General features: G+C 35.4%; 1 protein-coding gene across 3 annotated transcripts in view; it reads right to left on the bottom strand.

Annotated features, from left to right (window-relative positions):
- The window catches only part of LOC115213895 (cadherin EGF LAG seven-pass G-type receptor 1), a 233783-nt gene that overhangs the window by 138902 nt on the left and 68272 nt on the right, over window positions 1-26609 (bottom strand). For all 3 annotated transcript variants that reach the window (XM_029782866.2, XM_036504669.1, XM_029782865.2), the window contains exons 6-7: window positions 23711-23861; window positions 16969-18408 (exon numbers count right to left, since the gene is read on the bottom strand). In XM_029782866.2, coding sequence (XP_029638726.1) covers window positions 16969-18408; window positions 23711-23861 — 1591 coding nt within the window. The remainder of the gene's footprint in view (window positions 1-16968; window positions 18409-23710; window positions 23862-26609) is intronic.

Consider the following 26609-nt stretch of genomic DNA (forward strand, 5'->3'; position numbering starts at 1 on the left):
ATATATATATATGCTTAATTTTGAAAAATTTATATACGTACCTAATATACATACTCGCATGTATATGAATATGTATATATATATATATATATATATATATATTACTATATAATAAAATATATAGTAAATGAAAGATGGTATATACAAGAATTTTTTTTAAAGAAACGACAAGATGTAAATACACAAATACACATACACACACCACACGTATATATACAATATATATATGTAATATATATATAATATATATATATATATATATATATATATATATATATATATATATATATATACATAAGTGTGTATGGAGTATGTATGCATGTATGAAAAAATGTGTATTTGACATGCACGCGCACATTATATTCAGTCCACTCACGTACACAGACAGACACACACATAAAAATACATACACACATATATGTATATATATATTATATATATATATATATGCATATACCTACACACATATCTGTATACACATGCACGCACACACATATATATGTTCTTTTATACATACATGTGTCTATATGTATGTAAATACATATATGTGTATGTGTATTAAATGTTTCAACAGTCACGTAAATAGATACATGCTAAAAGGAGGAGGATATAACTATAACAACAACAACAACAACAACGTCAGCACAACTAGCAAAACAGAACAAGACAGAGCGTAAACAAACATACACTCAAAGCAAGTACATCATTTTGGCGAGGTAATATTTCTCAGGAAGAGTAAATGACTAAGGAGAACAGTAATTTCCTTGTCCAAGTCAATCATTTTCACACCAACGCAATTAACGTCTGCTGTTTTTTTTTTCTGCTGATATTTCCTCTACATGAACAGAGCTGTGATGGAGATTTTTCGCCCCACACCATTTTTCATTTTTTTTTTTTTTTCCACATGTGCATAAGTGTAAGCGTATGAAGTATTTGGCCCAAGACATATTTAACTTAACGGTACCACCTGGCATAGTCTTTTAATCGACGTTTCGGGACACATTCAGGTAGAGAGTTGCTGTGTGTCGAAATGTGTGTACCTGGATGTTGATTGTCTGATATTTCCTGGACGAATAATCTCAGTACAGTTTACACACACACACACACACACACACACACCACACACACACACACACACACACACACACACAACACACACCACACACACCACACACACACACACACACACACACACATAAATTAGAAAAAAACACCTTTTATCAATTCAACAATGAAAAAATTAAATTATACCATATAGAAAAAAATTACATCCTATAGAAAAAATTAAATATAAGATAAAAACATATACCAATGATTAAGTAATGTGCAAAATAATAAATAAAACGTATATATTTGGTAAAATATATACGTTCATATATAGTCATTTTACCAAATATATGTTTCTTTTATTATTTTGCACATTACTTAATCATTGGTATATGTGTTTATCTTATATTTAATTTTTTTTTCCATCGTCTTGGCTTAACAACCCTCATCGTTTGTTTTTACTGTTTGGTTCTCATTGTTCTATATTTTACTGTTTTTACTTTTTTATTGTTTTCACTGTTTTGTTCTCACTGTCCTGTTCTTGTTACCATTTTTACCCTCCGCAAAAAATTCCAAATTTTATTTAATTTGTTTTGCGGGAGGGACTGTTTCAATGAAGTTGCGTCTTGTCCTTACCTTCGTAACGCGGAGTAGATGAAACAGGGACGACTGAAGAAGGGAAATATTCCTTGTGCTGTATGTCTTGTACTTTGTTTTTATGTTTTCGTTTCTCATTGTGTTCCACGTTTTTGATGTCCTGTACCCATATATGCATGTATATATACATATATATGTAGGTATGTACATATATGTATGTAATATATGCATTATTCATATTTATTTTTTATATTATAAATATATATATATAATGTATATATATATATATATATATATATATATATATATATATATATATATATATATGTATATGGATATATGTAATATATACTATATATATATATATATATATATATATATGTATATATATATATGTATATATATATATGTATATATATATATATGTAATATATATATATATATATATATATATATATATATATATATATATATATATATATATATATATATATATATATATATACATATGTTATTTATATTTGTTATTTCCAATTATTTTAATTTATGTTTGATTTTAAAATTAAGCCATAGTTACTATACTATTTCAGTGTTTTTAATGTTAGGTCTAATTTGTCATCTGTCTAATAAATTTATTTAATATTCTAGGTTAGTTATAACAAATTAGAATAGTTTAATGTTTGGTTACATTTATAATCCATTTAATAAGTTTAATTGAATTTCTAAAATTATATTGAGGCTAATAAAATATGCATCTACAAATAAAATATGCATCTACCCGAAGCCAATCAATTTACGTTTAGATGTTATATGCTTAAATTATTACTTTTTTTATTTTATACCCTATTTATACTCATAATTTTCATTTCTAAAGACATATTCAGAGTAGTGGTAATATGTCTATACTAACAATTTTCAGTTTAATATTGATCTCACAATTAATTAAATTTTCTAAAAACATATTTTGAGTAGTGGCAACAAGCCAAAATATTTTGTCTCCGAGAATTCAATAGTTTGTGCTGAGATTTTATTATTTAAAAAATTTCTTAGGTGCATAGGTGGCGTTTTCTATCTGAAATATAAGCCATGCCATGGCTTACAACTTCCCATTTAATCATATAATATCTACCATTATCCTTTAACATCCATATATTCTTATATTCATTTTATTTTTATTTTTTATTTTCATTTTTAATCTTATTTTTATATTCCTTATATTTTACTTTTATTTTATTTCATTTTTATCTTATCTTTACTTTATTTCTGCTCATATATAAATCAACTATATAATTGAGAAGTAAATTGGAAAGGAACATAATACCAATACAAGTACATATTGATGTACATATGTCATACATACTCGTTGTTATATATATATATATCTATATATATATATATATATATATATTATAGTATATATATATATAGTATATTATATATAGTATATAGTATATTATATATATATATATATATAGATATATAATATATATATATATATATATATATATATATATATTATATATATATAATATATATATTTACTTTTATAATTGTAGTGGGTGCATACACACACATGCACAAACATAGGTATAATTTTGTTTCACTTTTACTTTATTTCATTCCATGAACAGAAATTTTATTTTCCTTTACTTTCTTTTATTCATTATATTAATTTACCCATATATAACCCATCATTCATCATTATTACTACTCTAGGCACAAGGCCCGAAATTTTTTGGGAGTGAGAGCCAATCGATTAGATTGATACCAGTAGGCAACTGGTACTTAATTAATCGACACCGAAAGGATGAAAAGCAAAGTCGACCTCGGCGGAATTTGAACTCAGAACGTAAAGACAGATGAAATACTGCTAAGCATTTCGTCCGGTATGCTAACGTTTCTGCCAGATCGCCGCCTTATTATTACTATTACTATTATTGAATTGAAATTTCAACGCATGCGTACACACACACACGTAAACATACACGCATAGTAAAATGCTTATATATTCTGTATATTCTGAAAACATCCTCATGTAATCCTTATTGTCCTATGTAAGCCCCGATAATTTTCCTTATAAAGTATTTAAAATGTAAAATTATAGTAAAATTATAATTTTATTAATGTTTTGTAATTTTAATCTTATTTGAGAAATGAAACAATTGTTGGTTAATACATTGATTAATTAATAAATTAATTTGTATTCATTAGATCTCTTTGTTTTCCAACTCAATAAAAATATTTGATATCTTACGATATTCTATATAATATATCTCTTCAAAATTTACTATATCAAACTAGTGTGTCTTGGATAAATATTCCTATAAGAGGTTTGAATATCCTCATTGTGACTATGTATACACACACACACACACATATACATACATAGACACACACACACACACATAAACACGCACACACACACGCACGCGCGCGCACACACACACACACACACACACACACACACACACACACATATATATATATATATATATATATATATATAATACATACATACATACTTACACACATATATAACGGATATAATTAGACAAGTTTTGGGCTTTATTGCCCCAGGACTTTTTCTAGTTTAATAGCATAACGTGGGGGTAATCTGTTAAGTCATGCTATGGGATACCATATCAAACCTGAGTAGGGAGTTGTTGTTTGCCTTGACGCATGTATTTATGTATGCATGCATGTATGTATGTATGTATGTATGTATGTATGTATGTATGTATGTATGTATGTATGTATAGACACACTCGCACATAGACACGCTACGTGATGTTATCTGTTTTAAGAAAACATCACCTTGTTTTCGAGAATATCTAAAAAGCAGAAGTCGAACACTACAATTAACACAAAGCTATGAATAATTGACTTTCAGGACATCACAATAGAACTGATTAGGAGCAGATATGAACCTACATATCAAGCCTAACAAGTAAAACAGTAAATATACAGAACTCCAATCACTCACCAGCCATAACAAAAAAAAAAAAAAACGTAGATAACATGGAAAAAATTCCCAAAGTATCATTTGACAGATATTTTAAACCAAGCCATTGCTCATTATGGTGTGACTTCTGTGGGAAAACAGCACACAAGGAACATTTTCCCCACAAAATAGTAGCATTAAGAAGAGAAAATTAATTTGTTTTAGCCAACTCTGCAATAGGAATGTAACCATCAACGTAGATAAGGATGTTTGTGTAAAGTATTCGTCACAAGGCATTTACTGTAGATAACGAAATAATGACCTATAATTGCAAAGGTAGCAATGCTTTTCGTGTGACAAACCATAATCAAAGGCACACATCTGTTGGAATAACCAGCTTACAACTGCACAAATACTGCCGGGACAGCGAAACTGAAACCGTTACCATGATCTATAATATCGTAGACAAAGCGTTCCCATACGCCAACGAAGCAAGACAATATCATTTGTTGTAATTCAGATTTCGATACAAACCCTAAAATCGTGGAACGAAGGATGTCAAAGCTTTGGAAAACACCACAGAGCGAAAGGGAGTTCGGGGAGTGGCAAGATGAGGTAATATGTTGGATATCTGGTTTGAGGAATCTGTGAGACTGGCTATGAATGTCCAGCAAGTGCTCACGGAACCTATCTCAGAAACAGCATTAGTTTCGCCGAAGTGCGTCATAACCTGCACGGCTTAATAACTACGGGGCATACGTACGTGCGTGTACGTCCATCATGTGTGTATGTGTGTGTGTGCGTGCGTGCGTGCGTGCGCGCGCGCGAGCGCGTGTGTGTGTGTATGTAACTAGTTGTCTCAGTCGTGTGTATATATTTGTCTTCATTCCAACTTCTCTTCCTCGATTTCTGAGTGACATCGGGTATTTATTTTTTCTTTCTAGTATATATATATAAATAAATAAAATAAATGCACCCTTTTAAAGCGTAGCCAGGCTCATGGGCCCGGTTTCCCAGTTTCAATGGCGTATGTGTTCCCCAGCTGGACGGGACGCCAGTCCATCGCAGCGTTACTCATTTTTGCCAGCTGAGTGAACTGGAGCAATGTGAAATGAAGTGTTTTGCTCAAGAACACAACGCGTCGCCCGGTCCAAGAATCGAAATCACAATCTTACGATCATGATGCTGACACCCTAACCACTAAGCCACGCGCTTTCACACACACACACACACACACACACACACACGTATGTACGTATGTATGTATGTATGTATGTATGTATGTATGTTGTATGTATGTATATGTATGCATGTATGTATATAAACATATATACATATATACATATATATATACATTTATACATATACATATATATATATATATATATACGTACATACATATAAGTAATTACATATATATATGTACGCACATACATATAAGTAATTACATATATATATATGTACGCACATACACATACACGCACACACACACATACACACACACATATATGTGTATGTGTGTGTGTGTGTATATATATATATATATATATATATGCATTCGTGCATATTAATATAAAACACACGTACAGACATCGATATGCATAACATTTGCAACATCATCTTCTTCATCTGTGTTTCTCACCACAACCGGCAGCAGTCCCACCGCCACTTCCACAGACAAAAAAAATTTACATTTAATGTGTCTATTCATAAGTACCTACGCATGAAACCAACAGGGCGCCAAAATATGATCTCAGCCGTCAAGGAGAGCTTAGAAAGGTCTTCCGAGGTGCATATCCTCCTCCGTATAATAAATATACACATAAGTGCATACATACATACATACATGCATACATACATACATTCACATACACATACATATACATACATACATACATACATACATGCATCCATCCATACATACACACACATATACATCTATACGTTTATGCACAAATACATACACACACACATATATGCACACTCATATTTATATAACGATGTATATGCAATGACATGATTAAACATACGTATATTGTTTTCAAACATGAATACATCCATCCATATTTATACAGATACATATTTATATTCATACTTAACCACATACACATAAATTAACATGTCCGTACCTAAATATGTGTATATTAATGTATACATGTAGGAAAGTGAAAAATTTTTCGTATAATATATTCACCATTACACGTATTTCATTTGGTAATAGGAGATATTTACGCGTAGTAGAACATGTAATAAGATATCTCCTACGAGCAAAACGCCCCCCGTCCAATGGACGGTGCTGAGTTGTCAAACATTTAAACCAAATTTTCTCAAAACAACTTGTCCGACCGTCCCATAGACCTCTCCTTTGAGAAACACTGATTTAACCTAAATTTGAGACACCGTGCATTTTTCTCGCGTACACGTAGTATCGATTGTAACAGCTCATGTACTTGCGCGTACAAAAGCACGTTCCCCTCGGCTTTATCGATCGCATTCTTACATGGAATCGATTTTTGTAATTTTTTCAAGAATTATGCCTGCCTTTGATATCGTCGGGATCTACATATCAAATTTGAGCGCAATCGGATGGAGGATGCCCGAGATCCTAGAAGACACACACACACAGACAGAACGGATTTTATCTAATAGATTAGAAATTTTTCAGACTGAAAATCAAATAATGCAAAATTAACATTTGGATGAAGCGTTTAAATATAGTTAGTAACCCAGTATTCAGTTCTTTAGACAGCTAGAGGGGAAACAAACACAACTAGTTATACAGATGAGAGAGGGGAGAGAGAGAAAGAGGGAGAGGAGTGTTAAAGAAGGAAGTGTACATTTATGCACAACTAAGCATATGCACACACACACACACACACACACGTATTTGCGTAGATAAACACATATATAGATACACACATATACATATATAATTCTTTATTGCCCACGAGGGGGCTAAACATAGTGGAGACAAACAAGGACAGACAAAGGGATTATGTCGATTACATCGACCCCAGTGCGTAACTGGTACATAATTTATCGACCCCGAAAGGATGAAAGGCAAAGTCGACCTCGGCGAAATTTGAACTCAAAACGTAGCGTCAGACGAAATACCGCTAAGCACTTCGCCCGGTGTGCTAACGATTCTGCCAGCTCAACGTCTTACACACCTATACGTACACACATATGCATATATACGCATACATAAACATATATATACATAAATATAATATAATGTAATATAAATAAATACATACATATATATAAATAGAGAGATACACACACACACACATATATATATATATATGCATATATTTTTATACACGAACAAATAAATAATATCATAAACTTTTCCGGTCTTCTGTTTTAATATATTATTCAGCAGAATATATTTCCCAGTACTTTCAACGCTTATGCATACATCACAAAAATATAACAGCTACATACGGATTTGGAATACGGAAATAAAATAAGCAAAGACGCTTCAAGAGAACACAGCTTGAAATTTTAATTCCATCTACATATGTGTGTGTATCTGTTTAGTTTAGCTTGGGAAAAAGCTTCGTAATTCGTTCTTAAAAGCTTCTATGCTTCTCGTTGCCGGCTACCACCTGTTAATTCCATCTCCCAGGGTAATCCAATGGTTATACACGTGGAACTCCTTTCAGCTTAGGATAATCGTAATAATAACAATAATGACATGCAGATGGAAATTCATAGGTTTTATTAATGCATCAGAGCATATGTTTCTACACCCCACATGATCATTGGGTTTTTCATATATTACTTGAGATTCCTCTTAATTACGAATTTGAATTTTCCTTAGCTTCATTTTCATATTATATATATCTCTTTCTCTTTCTCTTTTACTTGTTTCAGTCATTTGACTGCGGCCATGCTGGAGCACCGCCTTTAATCGAGCAACTCGACCCCGGGACTTATTCTTTGTAAGCCCAGTACTTATTCTATCGCCCTCTTTTTGCCGAACCGCTAAGTGACGGGGACGTAAACACACCAGCATCGGTTGTCAAGCGATGCTAGGGGGACAAACACAGACACACAAACACACACATATATATATATACATATATACGACAGGCTTCTTTCAGTTTCCGTCTACCAAATCCACTCACAAGGCATTGGTCGGCCCGGGGCTATAGCAGAAGACACTTGCCCAAGGTGCCACGCAGTGGGACTGAACCCGGAACCATGTGGTTGGTTAGCAAGCTACTTACCACACAGCCACTCCTGCGCAGCTATATATATATATATATATATATATATAGTGTGTGTGGTTGTGTGTGTGTGTGTGTGTGTGTGTGATGTGTGTGCTTGTTTGTGTGTATGGTGTGTGTGTGTGTGTACACACAGATTTCTTTTATTCTTATATTCTTCTGCTTATTTCACTCATTTGACTGCAGTCATGCTGGAGCACCGCCTTCAAGGGTAATAGTCGAAAAAATCGACACCAGGACTAATTCTTTGTAAGCCTAGTATTTACTCTATCGGTTCTTCTGCCGAACCGCTTAGTTACGGAGACATTAGCACACCACTATCGGTTGTCAAACGATGGCAGTGGGGCAAACACACATACACACACACACACAGACACACACACACACAAATATGTATACGTATGTATATATATATATATATATATATATATACGACCGGCTTCTTCCAGTGTGCGTATATATATATATATATATATATATATATATATATACAGGGAGCTACAAAAGTAGGTATATGGTAAGGATTATACTAATATAATAATAGGGGTGTTACGATTCATTTAATTCTAGAATTCCTGTAATTCATTAAGATTACTATTAATATTTTCTGGCAGAAACGTTAGCACGCCGGGCGAAATGCTTAGTGGTATTTTGTCTGCCGCTACATTCTGAGTTCAAATTCCGCCGAGGTCGACTTTGCCTTTCATCCTTTCGGGGTCGATAAATTAAGTACCAGTTACGCACTGGAGTCGATCTAATTACTTAATACCTATGTCTGTCCTTGTTTGTCCTCTCTATGTTTAGCCCCTTGTGGGTAATAAAGAAATAGGTATTTTGTCTGCCGCTACGCTCTGAGTTCAAATTCCGCCGAGGTCGACTTTGCCTTTCATCCTTTCGGGGTCGATTAAATAAGTACCAGTTACGCACTGGGGTTGATATAATCGACTTAATCCGTTTGTCCTCTCTGTGTTTAGCCCCTTGTGGGTAGTAAAGAAATAAATATTTTTAATATTTCTATCTTCACAAGTTTTTCTATAATACATCTATTATTTGCAGGTAAAGTGGAAATTCAACGATGGCTAGTAATTTAACGGAGGAAGCACCAACGAGACTCACGATTTACCGCATACGGGACAAACTTGAGTGGACGGAATCTACACAACTTGCCGAAGATTGGTCGACCAATCACCGTGACAACGCCAGAGAATGCAATGCAGGTCGCGCTGATATTTGCCAGAGCCCTCAAAAATCGAAAAACAGGACGTCATTTGAATTGGGTATTGAACACAGATCGTTGGATCGTTTGATACGCCGCGTAGGATTGAAAATGTACGTGCCACGGTTAATACATGCTTTATTGGTGGATGACTCAGATCAGCGTTTACAGTTTTGTAAAATCACCCTGTGAACGAGGACGGAGAGGCCGACAGCATTCTGCAAAAAATCGTGTATTCCGATGCAACAAACTTTAATCTATCGAACGCTTTTAATCGACACAAGTGTGTGCACTACCCAACTGAAAACCCTAAAGCTACAATTGAGAAACAGCTCGATCAGCCTGGAGTGACAGTGTGTGCTATCCTGTCGTGCAAAGATGTCGTTGGACATAACATTCTGCAGGAGACTGTTGATCTGAACATGCTAGCGAATACAATCATACCACAGGTAAAGCGAACAATATCAGCAGAAGGACTTCAGCAGGATGAAGCGCCACTGCACTTCACACTCACTGTGCATGTGTTACTTTACATAGAATTTTCCAACAGCTGGATTTGACGTCGGGGAGCTATATCAACTAGCCACAGCATTCACCAGATCTCACCCATATGAACCTTTTTTTCTGGGAATGTGTAAAAGACAGAATTTTCGCGCGAATGCCACAGTCTGTTGATGCCATGATTCAGTTCATCCGAGAGGCCTGCCAGAAGATCAACGCTGATAAAGACCTTTATGCCAGAGTATGCATGGGTGTCCACATTTGACTAGTGGAGTGTGTGAATATTATAGATATTTTTGTATAATCAACAAAATACGTTTTGTGCACAAATTTTGTTTTTCATTATTGTATGCCTACTTTTGAAGCTCCTCCTCTCTCTCTCTCTCACTTTATATATATATATATATATATATATACTGGGTTGTCCGGAAAGTTCGTACCGATTTTTAAAGGAAAGGAAAAGGTCAATAAATACTTGACATTACATTTTTAATCAACCAAATATAAACCATTTTGTTGCACAATGCGTCTCCATCTTTCGTTTAACTTCAAAATACCCTCTTCCGAGAATTGAGGTGGTTTTATGGCAAAGAATTCATCAAGGTATCTTTTTATGTCATCCAAGGAATTGAAATTTATACCATTAAGACTATTCTGCAGAGACCTGAATAGGTGGAAATCCGAAGGAGCAATATCTGGTGAATATGGAGGGTGGGGTAACACATCACAGCCAAGTTGCAGCAATTTTTGTCTGGTTCTCAAAGAATCAAGTGCCGAAAAGGAACTTTCTTATTTTCCATTTTAAAGGGTTACAGAATTAACACAGGTTATAGGAACATAAACCTTCCACGAAAAGATAGCTTAAACTGTGCTCTAAATGGAGGTGTAGTCAAATCCTATTTTATGGACTAAAACATGTTCTAAAATAAGTCAGAATGTATGCTACTATAAATCGGCACGAACTTTCCGGACAACCCAATATATATCTGATTACATAATTCGTTTTTAACGGTTGAACTCGAAGTGGAGAAGTTATATATAGCTTGTAAATATTAGTTTAACATGCCCCTTGGTTAAAAAAGCCGAAAGGTGCCCATGTATGTATGTATGTATGTATGTATGTATGTATGTATGTATGTATGTATGTATGTATGTATCTGTATCGAAATATATCTTGATGTATCGAACAATGTAGTAGAAAATTACCTACAAGGAACCCCAGCAAGAAATTTTAAAAAGAAAATGCAGGCTAACAGCCTGGGTCACAATGGGGCTTGCAAATTCATAAAACATATTGCTAAAAAAAAAAAAAGAAAAAGAAAAGAGGAATTACAGCAAAAAGTAAAAGAAAAAGTTATTTCAGATTCTCAGTTTAAACGTTTATCAAATAAAAGAAACAGAACAAGAGAAAAAAGTTTGAAAAAAGAAAAAGTTGAAAATAAAGACGCAGTTTGGGGCACAGGAAATTTGAAACCGTAAATTCTAAACTAGATTAGTTGAAACATGACCTTACAGACACAACTAAAAGACTAAAATATAAATCGACATCTAAATAAATGCTGAATAGGTTGTTTTTTTTTTTCCCCCGATGTGCCTATCGTAACTTTAACATAAAAATAGTACAATTACCGTAAATGATACACTATAAGAAGGACAATTTGAAAACCACTGAAAGTTTATATAGGGAAGTAATGGTTTAAGTTTCAGCAAGCAGGCTCAATGTATGGAAGGTCTGAGGCGAGGAGTAATGATAATAAGTCTTAGCAAGTAGTCGCAATGTATGGAAGGTCTAAAGCGATGAGGAAAGCAATAGCATAACGCATGACAAATGTAAGGCTCCATGTATGGAAGGTCTAGAGCGGGGAGAGAATGTAATGATGTAAGTTTCAACAGCAGGTTCAATGCATAGAATCTTCCAGAAGCGACTCTGTTGAGAACCTGTTGATCGAAAACATGTTGTCAATCGAAAACAATACGAAATATACTAAAATGTTCCCCATCACATGATGAAATATTTCATCATCTCAAATTCAATATTTGTATAACGGTTTGTATCTAGTTCCTTAGTTGTTTTACAGTGTTAACAATGTTAAGACTGTGTAGAAATCGTCCTGATGTGTTTTGTTATGTATGTGGACAATTTATTGTGGGAGTTCAAAAGAAAATGCATCGATGGACTTTTCGAATCTTTATCACAAAATCATGATCCTGTAGATCAAGAAGATTTATAAGCTATACTTTGACTGTCCTCTTGGAGATCAGGACAAGTTATGGGCACCACATTTTTATCTGCTCAGCTTGCTCAAATGGCTTATGTGACTGGTACAATAAGAAGTCCATACCATTTGCCATTCCAATGATATGGACGGAGCCGACAGACTGTTATTTTTGCAAAGTAAATGTCAGGATTTTCTATGAAGAATAAACACAAAATTGTGTATCCCAAGTTGGATTCTGCAATGAGACCTGTGCCTTCCAATGGATGTCTACCAATTCTAGTTCCACCAGATGATGGTATTAAAACATCAGATGATGATACTGTCAGGAAAGTGCAGCTGAGGAAGATTACACGACTGATGACGATAACTTTGAACCTCAGAAATTTTCCCAAGCTGAACTGAATGACCTTGTCAGAGACATATCCCTCTCAAAAGATAAAGCAGAACTGTTGGCATCAAGACTGAAGGAGAAGTATCTGTTAGCATGGCGTTCATATAACTTATTTTCGGCAGAGAAATGTGGTTCTACAAACGGTTATTTGTTGTTGAACGCCCGCTTTGCTTTTGCAGTAACATCGATGGACTTTTCGAATGTTTATCACAAAATCATGATCCTACAGAGTGGCGTTTGTTTATTGACTCTTCAAAACGAAGGTTAAAAGCTGTACTTCTCCATAATGGTAACTTGAAGCCTTCCATTCCTATTGCACATCCCGTTCATCTTTATGAGTCGTATGAGAATATGGAACTTTTACTTCTTGCCATTGCTTATGAAAGATATTCATGGTAAACATGTGGAGATTTAAAAGTCATTGGTATGTTAATGAGAATGCAGTCAGGTTACACAAAATACTGTTGTTTCTTGAGTCTATGGGATAGTCGGGCAACTGCCAGACATTATTCGGAATCAAACTGGCAGACAAGAGCATCATACCAGCCAGGACTTTCAAGCATCAAGAATACACCTCTTGTAGATCCATGTAATGTCCTATTGCCTCCTTTGCACATAAAGCTTGGGCTGGTGAAACAGTTTGTAAAGACACTAGGGAAGAGAAATGCTAGAGAGTTTGAGTATATTGCAGAAAAGTTAACTAAAATCACACAGGTGAAGTTGAAAGAGGGTATCTTTGTCGTACCCCAATTTAGAGAAGTGCTCAAAGATGTCAACTTCAAGACAACACTGGATGAACTGGAACTGTCTGCCTGGAATGCTTTCAATTGGATCTGTGAGAATTTCTTGGACAACAAGAAGGCAATGGACTACAAGAATAGCATCAAGAATCTTCCGAAATGTTACTCAGCAATGGGTTGTCGCATGTCACTGTAAGTTCCCTTCTTGGACTCCCATCTGGATTTCTTCGTTGATAATTTTGAAGCAGTGTCTCATGAACACGGTGAAAGATTTCACCAGGATATTAGTGTTATGGAGAGACGGTACCAAGGCTTCTGGAATGACAGTATGGTGGCTGACTACTGCTGGACACTTTACCGTGATCAGCCAGCTCAGGAACAATGCAGAAAATCCAAATCACAATGTTTTACTCTGTTGTTCTAACTTTGTTTTGTCTGACCCATTTTTGTGTATTCACTCTTTGTAGAATGATAGTGATGATTTTTAACGGAATAAACTCATTTACTTTCTAAAAATAATGTCCTTCTTTATTACGTTAATCATTTCATATATACAAATATGTAAATATTTGCATGTATCTACTGAAAAACTGATACGTGCTGCATACAAATGGAGTAAAATTTTGAAATCACCATGAAAAATTAGTCTAAAAATGTTGTTTGCATTCATAATGAGTATAATACATTTAATTTTGATGACCGGTGTAATGGATTAAATTACTAGTTTGATTCGAAGATCTGGTATTTTGATATGATTATGTAATCGTCCACGTAACAATTAGTACACACACTGGTATTCATTAGTGAAACACGTGTAAAATTACAGGACCCAATAAATTACAGGACTCAATTACAGGATTCAATTACAGGACTCAATTACAGGATTCAATTACAAGTGTAAAATATTCTAAATGCATCGTCCTCCCACTGATGGCTTTGTTCCACTTGGACTACACTCTAATTGGAAATAAGTAGATTAATAGCAAAAGAATTCGCGTGCATGCAGCTTGAGTATGGGACAACGGGTTAGTGTAGCAACATGCCAACATCAAAGACCTGTTGGAACTTGGACATTTGGAGACTAACCAAAAAAAAGCAAAGAAACAAACAAATAAATGTCGGTATTTTAATGTAGAGTTTACGGATGCCAACCATATTTGCCTGAATAAATATTGCTAAGACGTTTTTTTTTAAAGTTTAAAGGGGTGAAGGGATGCGGAAGGGCCATCAGGAAATGTAATGCAGATATTTGCTGTTTACTCTTTATAACATTGTTACCACGCAGGTGGCCTGTTAAAATAAATATTTAAACTATAATCACGAAAGGGAATAATATATACATACTTAGTTATATATATATGCACACACACAGACATATACATATATACAAACATGTATGCACGTATGTGTGCATGCATGCATCCATAAATATATACATACAAATGTATATATATATATATATATGTATATATATATATATATACATACATACGTACATGCATACGTATATATATATATATATATATATACATACATACGTACATGCATACGTATATATATATATATATATATATATATATATATACACACATACATATATACATATATTTAGATAGATAAACGCATAGATACACATACGTACACACATACACACACGTACATACACATGTACACACACATAAAACACACACACATATACTACACTCATTTTCCATCGATTCAGCTACATAAATTCACACACACGCGTACACATATGTACACACACACGCACACACATACACATGCGTGCATACGCATACGCATACGCATACGCATACACACGCACAGGCGTAGAAACACGGACACAGACAGAAGACCACCCCCACCGAATCACACCAGCGCTTCCAGCACGATGTGACAGGTTAATTAATTCCAACTAACAAAGCGCCTCCAGCAAATGGTAAATATTTATTCAATGCTATGATACTTGAGTGGTTCAGACAGGTGTGCTGCCGACAGTCGATGGTGACGTGAATCGGTTCATACCTGGAGACAAAGTCAGAATGGGGGTAAGTGCGCGCGCGCGCGTGCGTGTGTGAGTGTTAGAAATGAAAGTTGGCGACGGGTGGTTCTAGGCTGTTAGTGGAATTAGGTAAGAAATACCTACCTGCCTACTTAAAGACATTATCAAATATTCCCACAAATGTGCTAAGCAGCATGACTTTATATATATATATGCATAGGTCTCTCTCTCTCTTTCTCTCTCTCTCTCTCTCTCTGTATATATATATATATATATATATATATATATTCTCTCTATTTATTTCCTTGTGTTCCTTTCTATTGAAAAGCGCAGCCTCGAAACGTAAAAGACTTTCTCACCTTCCCGAGCGTTAAACTATATATATGTATATATATATATGCATGTACATGTATGCATATATACATACACACGCGCGCGCGTAGCGATGTTTAAATTTCATCTAAGGATTATTGTTGTTGTTGTTATTAATATTATTATTAAACAGACAGACAGACAGATAGATAGATACACACACACAAATACGCACACATATATAAAGATGCACACATACATATGCAGTTAAATATCTTTTAAATTACACTGTACTGTCTTGTCATTAAAGGGAACGTTTGGTAATGTTGTCCAAAGTACATTACACCAAAATTAGTATACAAAATTGGGGTTGAAATATCTTTGATCACAGGTCATCGATTAGGACTCGGGCATAGAGACATGGTAGCTAGGACGGGTCGAAGAGGCAAAGATGGTGTATAAAGTATGGTGCGAAGTTGATAGGTACAAAGCCTGTTGTTGTTTAGTTTCGTGTCAGTCATAGTTTAAAAGTTTCTATGATCAAAGTTATTCCAGCTGTGACCATCCCGTGTTTTATGAGTATTTAAGTCTACACTCCACCGATCCTTGGTTGATAATGGAGTAGGGCTAGATTTGAGGAAACCTGATTGTTATTCAAAGGACAGCTTAGAGATTCCCTCGTCGGCTCGTGGAAGCCGGTGTAATAGCGATACAAAAAGCAAAGAGAATCAAAACAAATATAAATCATAAAAAAGTCATTATCTTACCTGTGTATTTAAAGTGCGAGCACGTTTGCCCGTCGTAATTTTTGGTGCATTGACATTGAAAGATGTTTGTTAATTGTATACATCGACCTCCATGAGTACAAGGGTTGGGTATGCATGTAGTCTTCTTTGTTTGACAATGCTTGCCGTAGAAACCGGGGGCACATTTGCAAACGTATTTTCCTAGCTGTTCTAAGCAGCGAGCCCCGTTGAGACAAGGGCTTGAAAAACATTCGTTTCTGAGTTCACATAATGTTCCTAAGATACCTGGTGGGCATACACATTTTAAGTCACCTTTAACTGGTTCGTAAACACATTTACCGTTATTTTGACACGGTTGCGGATTACATGGGTCAAGAAGATCAGAACATGTTTTACCTGTAAATCCTTGTTTGCATTCACAGTAGAAGCTAGCTTTATAACTAACACATACACCGCCATTCTTACAAGGCTTATGATCGCATGGATACCGCTTATGTTGGCACTTTTTACCCCAGAAATTAAACGGACATTTGCAAGCATAGCCGTTGATTCGATCAATACAAGTTCCACCATTTTGACAAGAGTTGACTGTGCAGTCGTTCAAATTGGTCGAACAATTGTAGCCAGTGAATCCTTTCTTGCAATCACATGAGTAAGTGCCATAGGCGTTTTCACAACGACCGCCATTTTCACAAGGATTATCCAGGCATTCGTCAATGTCGTGCTCACACAAACGTCCTTTCAAGCCCGATGTGCAACTACAATAGAATGTATTGGCTACAGAACTACATGATGCTCCATTGTGACACTCGTTTATAAGACAATGGTCAACGTAATTCTCACAAAACTGACCAATACGACCCTCTGGACAGAGACATTTGAATCCTGGATTATGTTCTGATATTTCGTCATCATCATTTGTGGTTGCAACACAAGTTGCATCAGCAGAACAAGGGTTTTTGTCGCATTCTTTACCGGTGACTACTTCACAATAGGGACCCATCACACCAGCAGGACATTTACATACGAATCCGCCTTCTTTATAAGGCAGACAGCTACCACCGTTTTGACATTTGATCATTTTACAGGTCTGTCCGGGTATAACTCCGTCGGTACGGTTTTCACAAACGGGACCCGTGTAGCCACCAAGACAGTCACAGTGATAAGTGTCTTCGCTATCCGCAACACATATGCCACCATTCAAGCACGATATTCCACGGCAAGTATTGATCGGGGTTTCACATGTCGAACCCGTATAACCATAAGGGCAAGTACACATGAAACCGTTTATAAAGTCCCTACAGACACCGTTGTTTTGGCATGGGTTCGATTCACATTCGTAAATATCAGATTCACATTTGGCTCCTGAAAATCCTGGTCGACATAAACAGTTGAAGTTATTTCCGAGGTCCAAACAGTTACCCTCGTTCAAACACGGGGAAATTTCGCATGGATTTGATCCTGAAATAGAGATGTAACAATGAAAGAATGTTATTGAAAAAGAACAAAAATGGACTTCATTATTGTTGTTAAACTTCACAGAAAAAAGAAATGTATACGTAGATATGTCATCATTCAGTTTATTTCAAGATTTCTTGCCAATAGAGAAAGAACCGGTTTCTAATCTAGATCTAAGGTTCCTTCTTTGGAATTTCAACATTAATAACAGGGTACTTTTATATGTAAGTATGTATGTATGTGCAGATTTGTATGTTTTATGTATGTATTCTCATGCATAGAGTTACATACCAAGACATGCTCATATATATATATATAAATGATAAACTTCTGGAAAGTTTTAAAGATTTTTCCAGTTCCACTGATGGATTGGATCTGTAGCCTTGGCATTAACTTCCTCTTTTCTGGTTTTGAGAAGCCTAATTTATCAAGACTGATATTTAGGCAGTGTGTTGCACGTATGTATGTATGTATGTATGTATGTATGTATGTATGTATGTATGTATGTATGTATGTATGTATGTATGTATGTATGTATGTATGTATATATGTATTTATGTATGTGTGTATGTATGCATGCATGCACGTATGTATGTGCGTGTATTCTCTCGCTCTTTCTCTTTATAATTTAGAATAAATTTTGATCGACCACCTACATGGTAGCAAGATTGTAAAGGAAAGCATCTTATTTTGGTCATCATCCTCTAAATTTTGAGAAGGTCTTGCAGATTTTTATTGTCCCAGATATCGTGATCATTTGTAGTGTATGAATTAAGGATTCGCTTCCCCTCCCTAAGAACCAAAGTTCAACCAAACTTTGCTCCAGATATGTTGGTATGTATCCTGTTTCTCCAATGAAGACGAAAGTTTATCTTTGGCACTAGATTTCCAAACTCCTTATCAATGGTCCTCTTTTTCTTGTATTTTTCTAGTTACATTGGTGTTCAGAGGGTAGCTGATTTCCTTAAGAGAACATATCTTTTCCTTGCGGCCACGCACAACAATATCTGACCGGTTTTGTTATGTATGTATGTATGTATGTATGTATGTATGTATGTATGTATGTATGTATGTATGTATGTATGTATGTATGTATGTATGTATGTGTGTGTGTGTGTTTATGTATGTATGTATGTATGTATGTATGTATGTATGTATTATGTATGTATATATATGTATGTACGTATGTATGTATGTATGTATGTCGTTACTTAGTTTTTATTTCAAGACTTCATGCCAATAGAGAAACAGCCGGTTTCCAACATAGATCCAAGGTTCCTCCATTACTATTTCAACATCAACAGAGTATGTTTGTATGCATGTATGCATGTATATATACATGCATGTAAGCATGTATGTATGTATTAATATGTATGTACGTATGCGTGATGCGTGTATATATGTCTGTCTGTCAGTCTATCTGTATGTATGTATGTATGCATGTATGTGTGTATGAATGTATGTATTGATATGTATGCACGTACGTATGAGTGATGCGTGATGCGTGTAAGTATGTATGTATGCATGCATGAATGTTTATATGTATGCATGTGTGTATGTATGAATGGATGTATGCACGTGTGCGTGCATGTGCGTGACTGTAGGTGTGTAGAAGGTGACAGAAGGTGGGAATTTGTATTTGTGTACGTGCTTGTATGAGAGGGAGAAACAGGATAAGAAAGAATATGTGTATGTCAGGGTATCTCAGTATGTTTGTGAGAAAGACAAAGGACAAGATTGTGTTTTTGTGCATATAACAAAAGGTGTGAACATATAAGTGCTTGTGTGCTTATGTTTGCGTGAGAGTTTGTGTGTGTATGTAAGAGATAGAGAGAGAGAGAGATGATAGGAAGATACTATGTATGCCTGTTTGTGTGTGCGTATGTGCGTGAGTGTATGTAAAAAAAGCAGGGAAGACATGTGTATAGTAGAGTAAAGTGTGTGTGCGTGTTTGCATGTTAGAGTGTGTATGTGTATGAAAAGAGAGAATGGTGGGTGTATGTCTGTGTCTCAGGAAGAAGGAGAATATGAATATATATGTATGCATGTGTGTGATAAGATCGAAAAAATTCGCATGTATATATGTGCACACCAAAAGGCACACACGTGTGTTAAAAGACACAAAGGATGTGCATGTATGTGAGCAAATGAGAAAATAGTGTGAAAGAAAATAAGTGTGTGTAAGTATGTATGTAAGTATATATGTATGTATGTATGTATGTATGTATGTGTATGTATGTATGTATGTATGTATGTATGTATGTATCCGCCGGTCAATTTCTCTTTTTGGAAATCCCAGTTTATCTAGATTCTTCTTTAAGCATTTACTAACAAAACCTAGTGCTCCAATTATTACTGGTATGTATGTATGTATGTATGTATGTATGCATGTATGTATGTATGTATGTATGTATGTATCAAAATAGTGTATGCATGCGTTGTGTGTTAGAAAGACAGATAGAGAGGCATAAGATGCGGACGTGGCTGTGTGGTAAGAAGTTTGTTTCTCAACCATATAGTTCTAGGTTCAATCCAATGCGTGGTACCTCGGATGAGTGTCTTCTACTATAGCCTCGCTCGGACCAACCAAAGCCTTGTGAGTGGATTTGGTAGACGGAAACTGAAGAAACCCGTCGTATATATATATAAAATATTAGGGAGTATAACTCCAAACTTACAGGGAAAAATTCAATTTAGTATTAAATCAAATTTCCCAATATAAATATATAATATATAGAAATTAGAGAAAAATTACTATTATGTAATTCAAACAATGATAGACATAAACCAAATCATAAAGGAAAAAAATAAAATATATTATAAAACATATAACTAGATCACAAAAAGTACAAAAAATGAATAAATATATAAGTAAAAAGACTACGTTTTTCTCTAATTTATATATATATATTATATATATGTGTGTGTGTGTGTGCGTGTGTGTGTGCGTGTGTGGTGTGTGTGTGTGTGTGTGTGTGTGTGTGTGTGTGTACGTGTATGTATTTGTCCCCCCACCTATTGCTTAACAACTGTTGTTAGTGCGTTTACGTCCCCGTCACTTAGCGGTTTGGCAAAAGAAACCGATAGAATAAGTACCAGTACTTTTAAAAAATAACTCCTGTAGTCAGTTCATTCGGCTAATAGTTCAAAGGCAGTGCTCCAGAATGACCGCAGTCTAATGACTGAAACAAGTAAAAGATAAAAGATATATTGAGACAGAAGTTATTAATAAACTTTGTCGAGGAAAATATAAATGTATTCCTAAATTGTATCCAACCTAGTTCTCTGGTCATATCCAGAAATAATACATTTGACAACTGATCGATATTAACATTGTAAATGTGCACTCTCTACGGATGAAGATGGCAATCCAGAAATTTGTAATCTCAATAACAGTTTAATCTGGTAAATTTAAATGTTGGTTTCAAATTTTGGTACAAGACCGGTAAATTCAGGGGATGGGGTAAGTCGATTATATCGACGCTAGTGCTCAACTGGTACTTATTTTATCGATCTCGAAAGGATGAAAGGCAAAAGAAAAGTCAACCTCAGCGGAATTTGAACTCAGAATGTAAAGACGGATGAAATGCCTCTAAGCATTTTGTCCGGCGTGCTAAGGATGCTGTCAGCTCGCCACATTCATACATTTGAATATTAGCTCATATCACTGTCTTTTAATATTCAATGGTGCAAAAACCACATAGCAGTAAATAGTATTTATGGGTAGGTACAGTTTAGCATTATTGTTCATCGGGAAACACCAGCAAAATATATTTGATGATTTAGATGTAGAGGGACATTGCCGGCGGTTAGTAGTACACTGCCGGCATGTCCTGAAAACTCGTCGGTGGGATTTATGCCACCGACGGAAGAAACTGTTGCCTCTCCCAGTGTGATGAAGGATGAATTTGGGATCTTCTTTCATAAGGGAGGGGCGGTACAGAGCTTTCTGAAGAAGCTAGAGTGCCGTAGGGAGGGGGTCCTGTCCTGGACTGAAGACCCGAATTGGCTTCCGTAGGTAACTGCGGAGGTCATAACGGGGGATGATATGTTCAGGGTGATGGACTCCTTTCCCAAGGACCAATATAGTTTTGCCTTCTGGAGCCCCGACTTGGAACTGCAGGATTGCCTGCGGGAGGCATATAGCGTGGTCGGGGAGGAAAGATAGGAGGCCTTAGTACCTCAATTTGAATTTGTATTGTTTGTATTTTTTGGTAAGAGGCTCAGCGCCTCAATTTGTAAGGACGATTGCGTCCATTTTTGAACTGAGGTAAGAGGTTTTGTTGTTAAAAACAGAGAACAATGTTTTTGAGAATGCAACAATTGGCGGGTGTTGTTCGCTTTTCCCACCAACCATTTCTTTCAATCCATCATCATTGTCTCTTTATCCAGCCCGCAGCTACTACCTCTATGTACGGCTTTTATAATCAATTAAATGAAATAGAGTAGTGAGGGCGCGTGATCTAGTGGTTAGAGTATTCCACTCACGATCGCTAGACTGCTGTTTCGAATTCCGGGTGGGGCGTTGTGTTCTTGAGCAAAATATTTCATCTCATATTGCTCTGCGATCGCTTCGTCATATAACGTGTGGTACACCGTACACCTGCTCAGGTAATGACGAGCGTCCCGTACAAACATTTGATCGCTACAAACAAGACATCTGTGCAGGTTGCTGAATAATAATAAAAAAGCCCTGCAGAGTCTTTATCAGAATCTTCATTACGATAGAAGAAACCACCAGATGTGCAGCTCTAGAACTCAATTTATGTGGAGTAAACCAAAATTGGCAAGCATTGAGTACAGGAGTAGTTGCATGGTTAAACAAGTTTCGCATTCACATGATTCCGTATTTAGTCCCACACGGGATCGATCCATCTATCTATCTATCTATCTATCTATCTATCTATCTATCTATCTATCTATCTATCTATCTATCTATCTATCTATCTATCTATCTGTCTGTCTGTCTGTCTGTCTGTCTGTCTGCTTACCTGTTTGTCTGTCTATCTGTACACCCGCCCATCCATTCACCTCTACCCCCACTCCACCTTGGTTGCTATTTCTATCGAACCAAATGGGCATATAATAGAAGACATTCGAAATATGATCATCTAATTTCCCCCAAGAAATAGTGCTATCTAGAAAAAACTCTATTTGAAAAAAAAATAAATAAAAACAAAAGATACAGAAAAATTTGAGCGAGTTTTCGCTGCTATATCTAGTAGGTCAAGTGAGCAATATGAAGGTCCCTTGTTCCCTCGATAAACTTACCCCACCTAGCTCAGTTGTTAAGGCGGATACATACCAACGTGTGAAACATTGAGGACAAATTTGGTAATCCGAGTCGCTTCTCGTGGGTCATATGTTATCTGTAGCGCTGGGCCACCGGAGAATTTGAGACCAGAATGATTTTTGCAGAGATAATCAGTTCTGTCCTGATGAGGAAGGTCTGTGATCTACAAAACATAATATATAGAAATATGTACATACAAGATTATATATATATATAATTTGGATTTGGTTTGCAAGATTCTTTATATGAGTTTGTGTGTTGAGTCAAGACTATAGAAAAGGTTGCAAGACGCAACGAAAATTTTATGAAAATAAAAATAAGAAATAAGTGGAAATTTTACCGGTGGGTGTGTTACATTATGAGGCACAAAAAGAAAATGACTCTCCCCAGACACAGCAAGATATATATATAATATATATATATATATATATATATATATATATGTGTGTGTGTGTGTGTGTGTGTGTGGTGTGTGTGTGTGTGTGTGTGTTTGTGCGTGTGTGTGTGTGTGTGTATACACACACACATTCATACATCACACATTTGCCTATACATACATGCATACCAATTTTACATGCATACATACATAATATATATATAGTTAATTTCGAAGAATGACATAGTTTACTGCTACAACAACAACAACACTACTACTACTTTCTACTACTACTACTACTACTACTACTACTACTACTACTACTACTACCACCAAGCCTAATTTAAACTAGTAGAGGAGGAAAATTAATCTTCGAACAATGTCATACTTATATACCCTGAAGTGATCGTGCTAATAATGCATAAATCGCTGCATATAAATAAGCAACAATATACGGTTAATGCGATCGAAACACGTGTCGGACAATTATTATGGATAAACTAACTGGAAATAAACATAAAACTTGAAGGATAAAATTCTTCATTCACCTTATTATCAATACCGTACTTCACACGCTAAGTTGCCAAGAAATAAACTGTAACGTCGGATGGGAGCTATGGGAAATTTACCAAAAAAACGTACTATCTGAAGGAACAAGCCTTGGCATTTTACTCAGAGAAATTTGGTATCTGCCTGGATATTATATCCCTCCTCTTACTATATATATGTATAATATGTGTAATATATATATATATATATATATATATATATATATATATATATATATATATATATATATATATATATATATATATATATATATATATATATATATACATACACACACAACGTGTAACAAAAACATCTTTAAATGATTATTCCGGAGCATATTCACTATTTACTTCAATTACTGCTTCGCATTTGCTTGGCATTCGGTCAGACCGTCCGTCATTTAAAGATGTTTTTTTTTATTAAATATTGTTATTGTTTTTGCTGAATAAAATTTGGTGAAAAAAAGTCGCAATGATTATGCACAAACCCAATATAAACATTAATAAATTTTACATACAGAACAAAATATATAACGAAAAATATAATGCATAAGTAAAGTTTGCATGCATATCAATGTCGGCATATGCTTGTTCGTTTATTTGTTTGTGTATGCATTTTTGTATGTTTGTATGTATGTATGTGTGTGTGTGTGTGTGTGTGTGTATATAAGTGTGCTCATGTATGTATATATATAATTATATAATCAAGTGAATAATAACAAACGATGGATAATTGCCAGCTCATTACAGCTGTTTCGTATGTATCTTTTTAATAGAAGAATAAAAACATTGCTCCATTACAAAAAACTGTAATCATTGTTTCAGCCATTGGACTGTGGCCATACTGGGGGCACCGTCTTGAAGGGTTATCAGGTCGAATAAAAGGATCCCAGTACTTCATTTTCTGATACTTATTTTGTCGGTCTCTTTTGTCGAATCGCTAACTTGCAGGGACGTAAACTGACCAACATTGGTTGTCAATTGCTGGTGGTGGTGGTGGGCACAAACATAGACACTAAGATACACACACACATATACATGTGTGTGTGTATTTGTGCATGTGTGTGTGTGTCTGTGTCTGTGTGCGTGTATATATATATAACGTACTTCCACACAGTTTCAGTTCGCCTATTCACTCACAAGGCTATGGTCGGCCTTGGGCTATAGTAGAAAATACTTACCCAAAGTATCGTGCAGTGGGACTGAACCCCAAACCACGTAGTTCGAAAGCGAGCTTCTTCACTACACAGCTATTCCTGCCTACAAATGTATTTTAGGTATTGGATTTATAAGCTCTTCATTAACGGCCCCTGGATATCTTCTTTTTACTGCATTATATTTCCTACAATTGACGTCAATTGGGAAGCTGTCCCCTACAAAAGAACGTTGTTGTATTTTCTAGTTGTATGCAACAAATCAACTGTGCGTAAATTTTATTATTTTCTGTAATTAGGGCTCAGTGGTTAGGGTATTCGGCTCACGATCTTACGATCGTGAGTTCAATTCCCAGCGGCGCCTTATGTCCTTGAGCAAGACACTTTATCTCACTTTGCTCCACTGCATTTAACTGGCAAAAATAAGAAGTACCTGTAATTCAAAGGGCCAGCCTTGTCACACTCTTTGTCACGCTGAATCTCCCCGAGAACTACGTTAAAGACACACATGTCTGTAGGGTGCTCAGCCTCTTGCATGTTAATTTCACGGCAGGCTGCTCTGTTGATCGGATCAACTGGAACTCTCGTCGTCATAACCGACGGAGTACCAGTCATACTTAGGTTTCCCCAAATATGCTTTTCAATGCTTCTGCCTCAATATGTTTATCTTTAAGCGGTTGTTATTTTCTCTTTCTTCTCCTTTTCCGACGGTGCTGGTTATTACAACATATTTTATGTAAACGTGAGTACGAGGTAGTATCAAAAAGTTCCAGGAAGAGTTATATTTCATAAAAAAAAAACTTATTTACCGACTCATGAAGGTCACTGCT

The sequence above is a fragment of the Octopus sinensis genome, linkage group LG7 (genome assembly GCF_006345805.1).
Source record: "Octopus sinensis linkage group LG7, ASM634580v1, whole genome shotgun sequence".
NCBI lineage: Eukaryota > Metazoa > Mollusca > Cephalopoda > Octopoda > Octopodidae > Octopus > Octopus sinensis.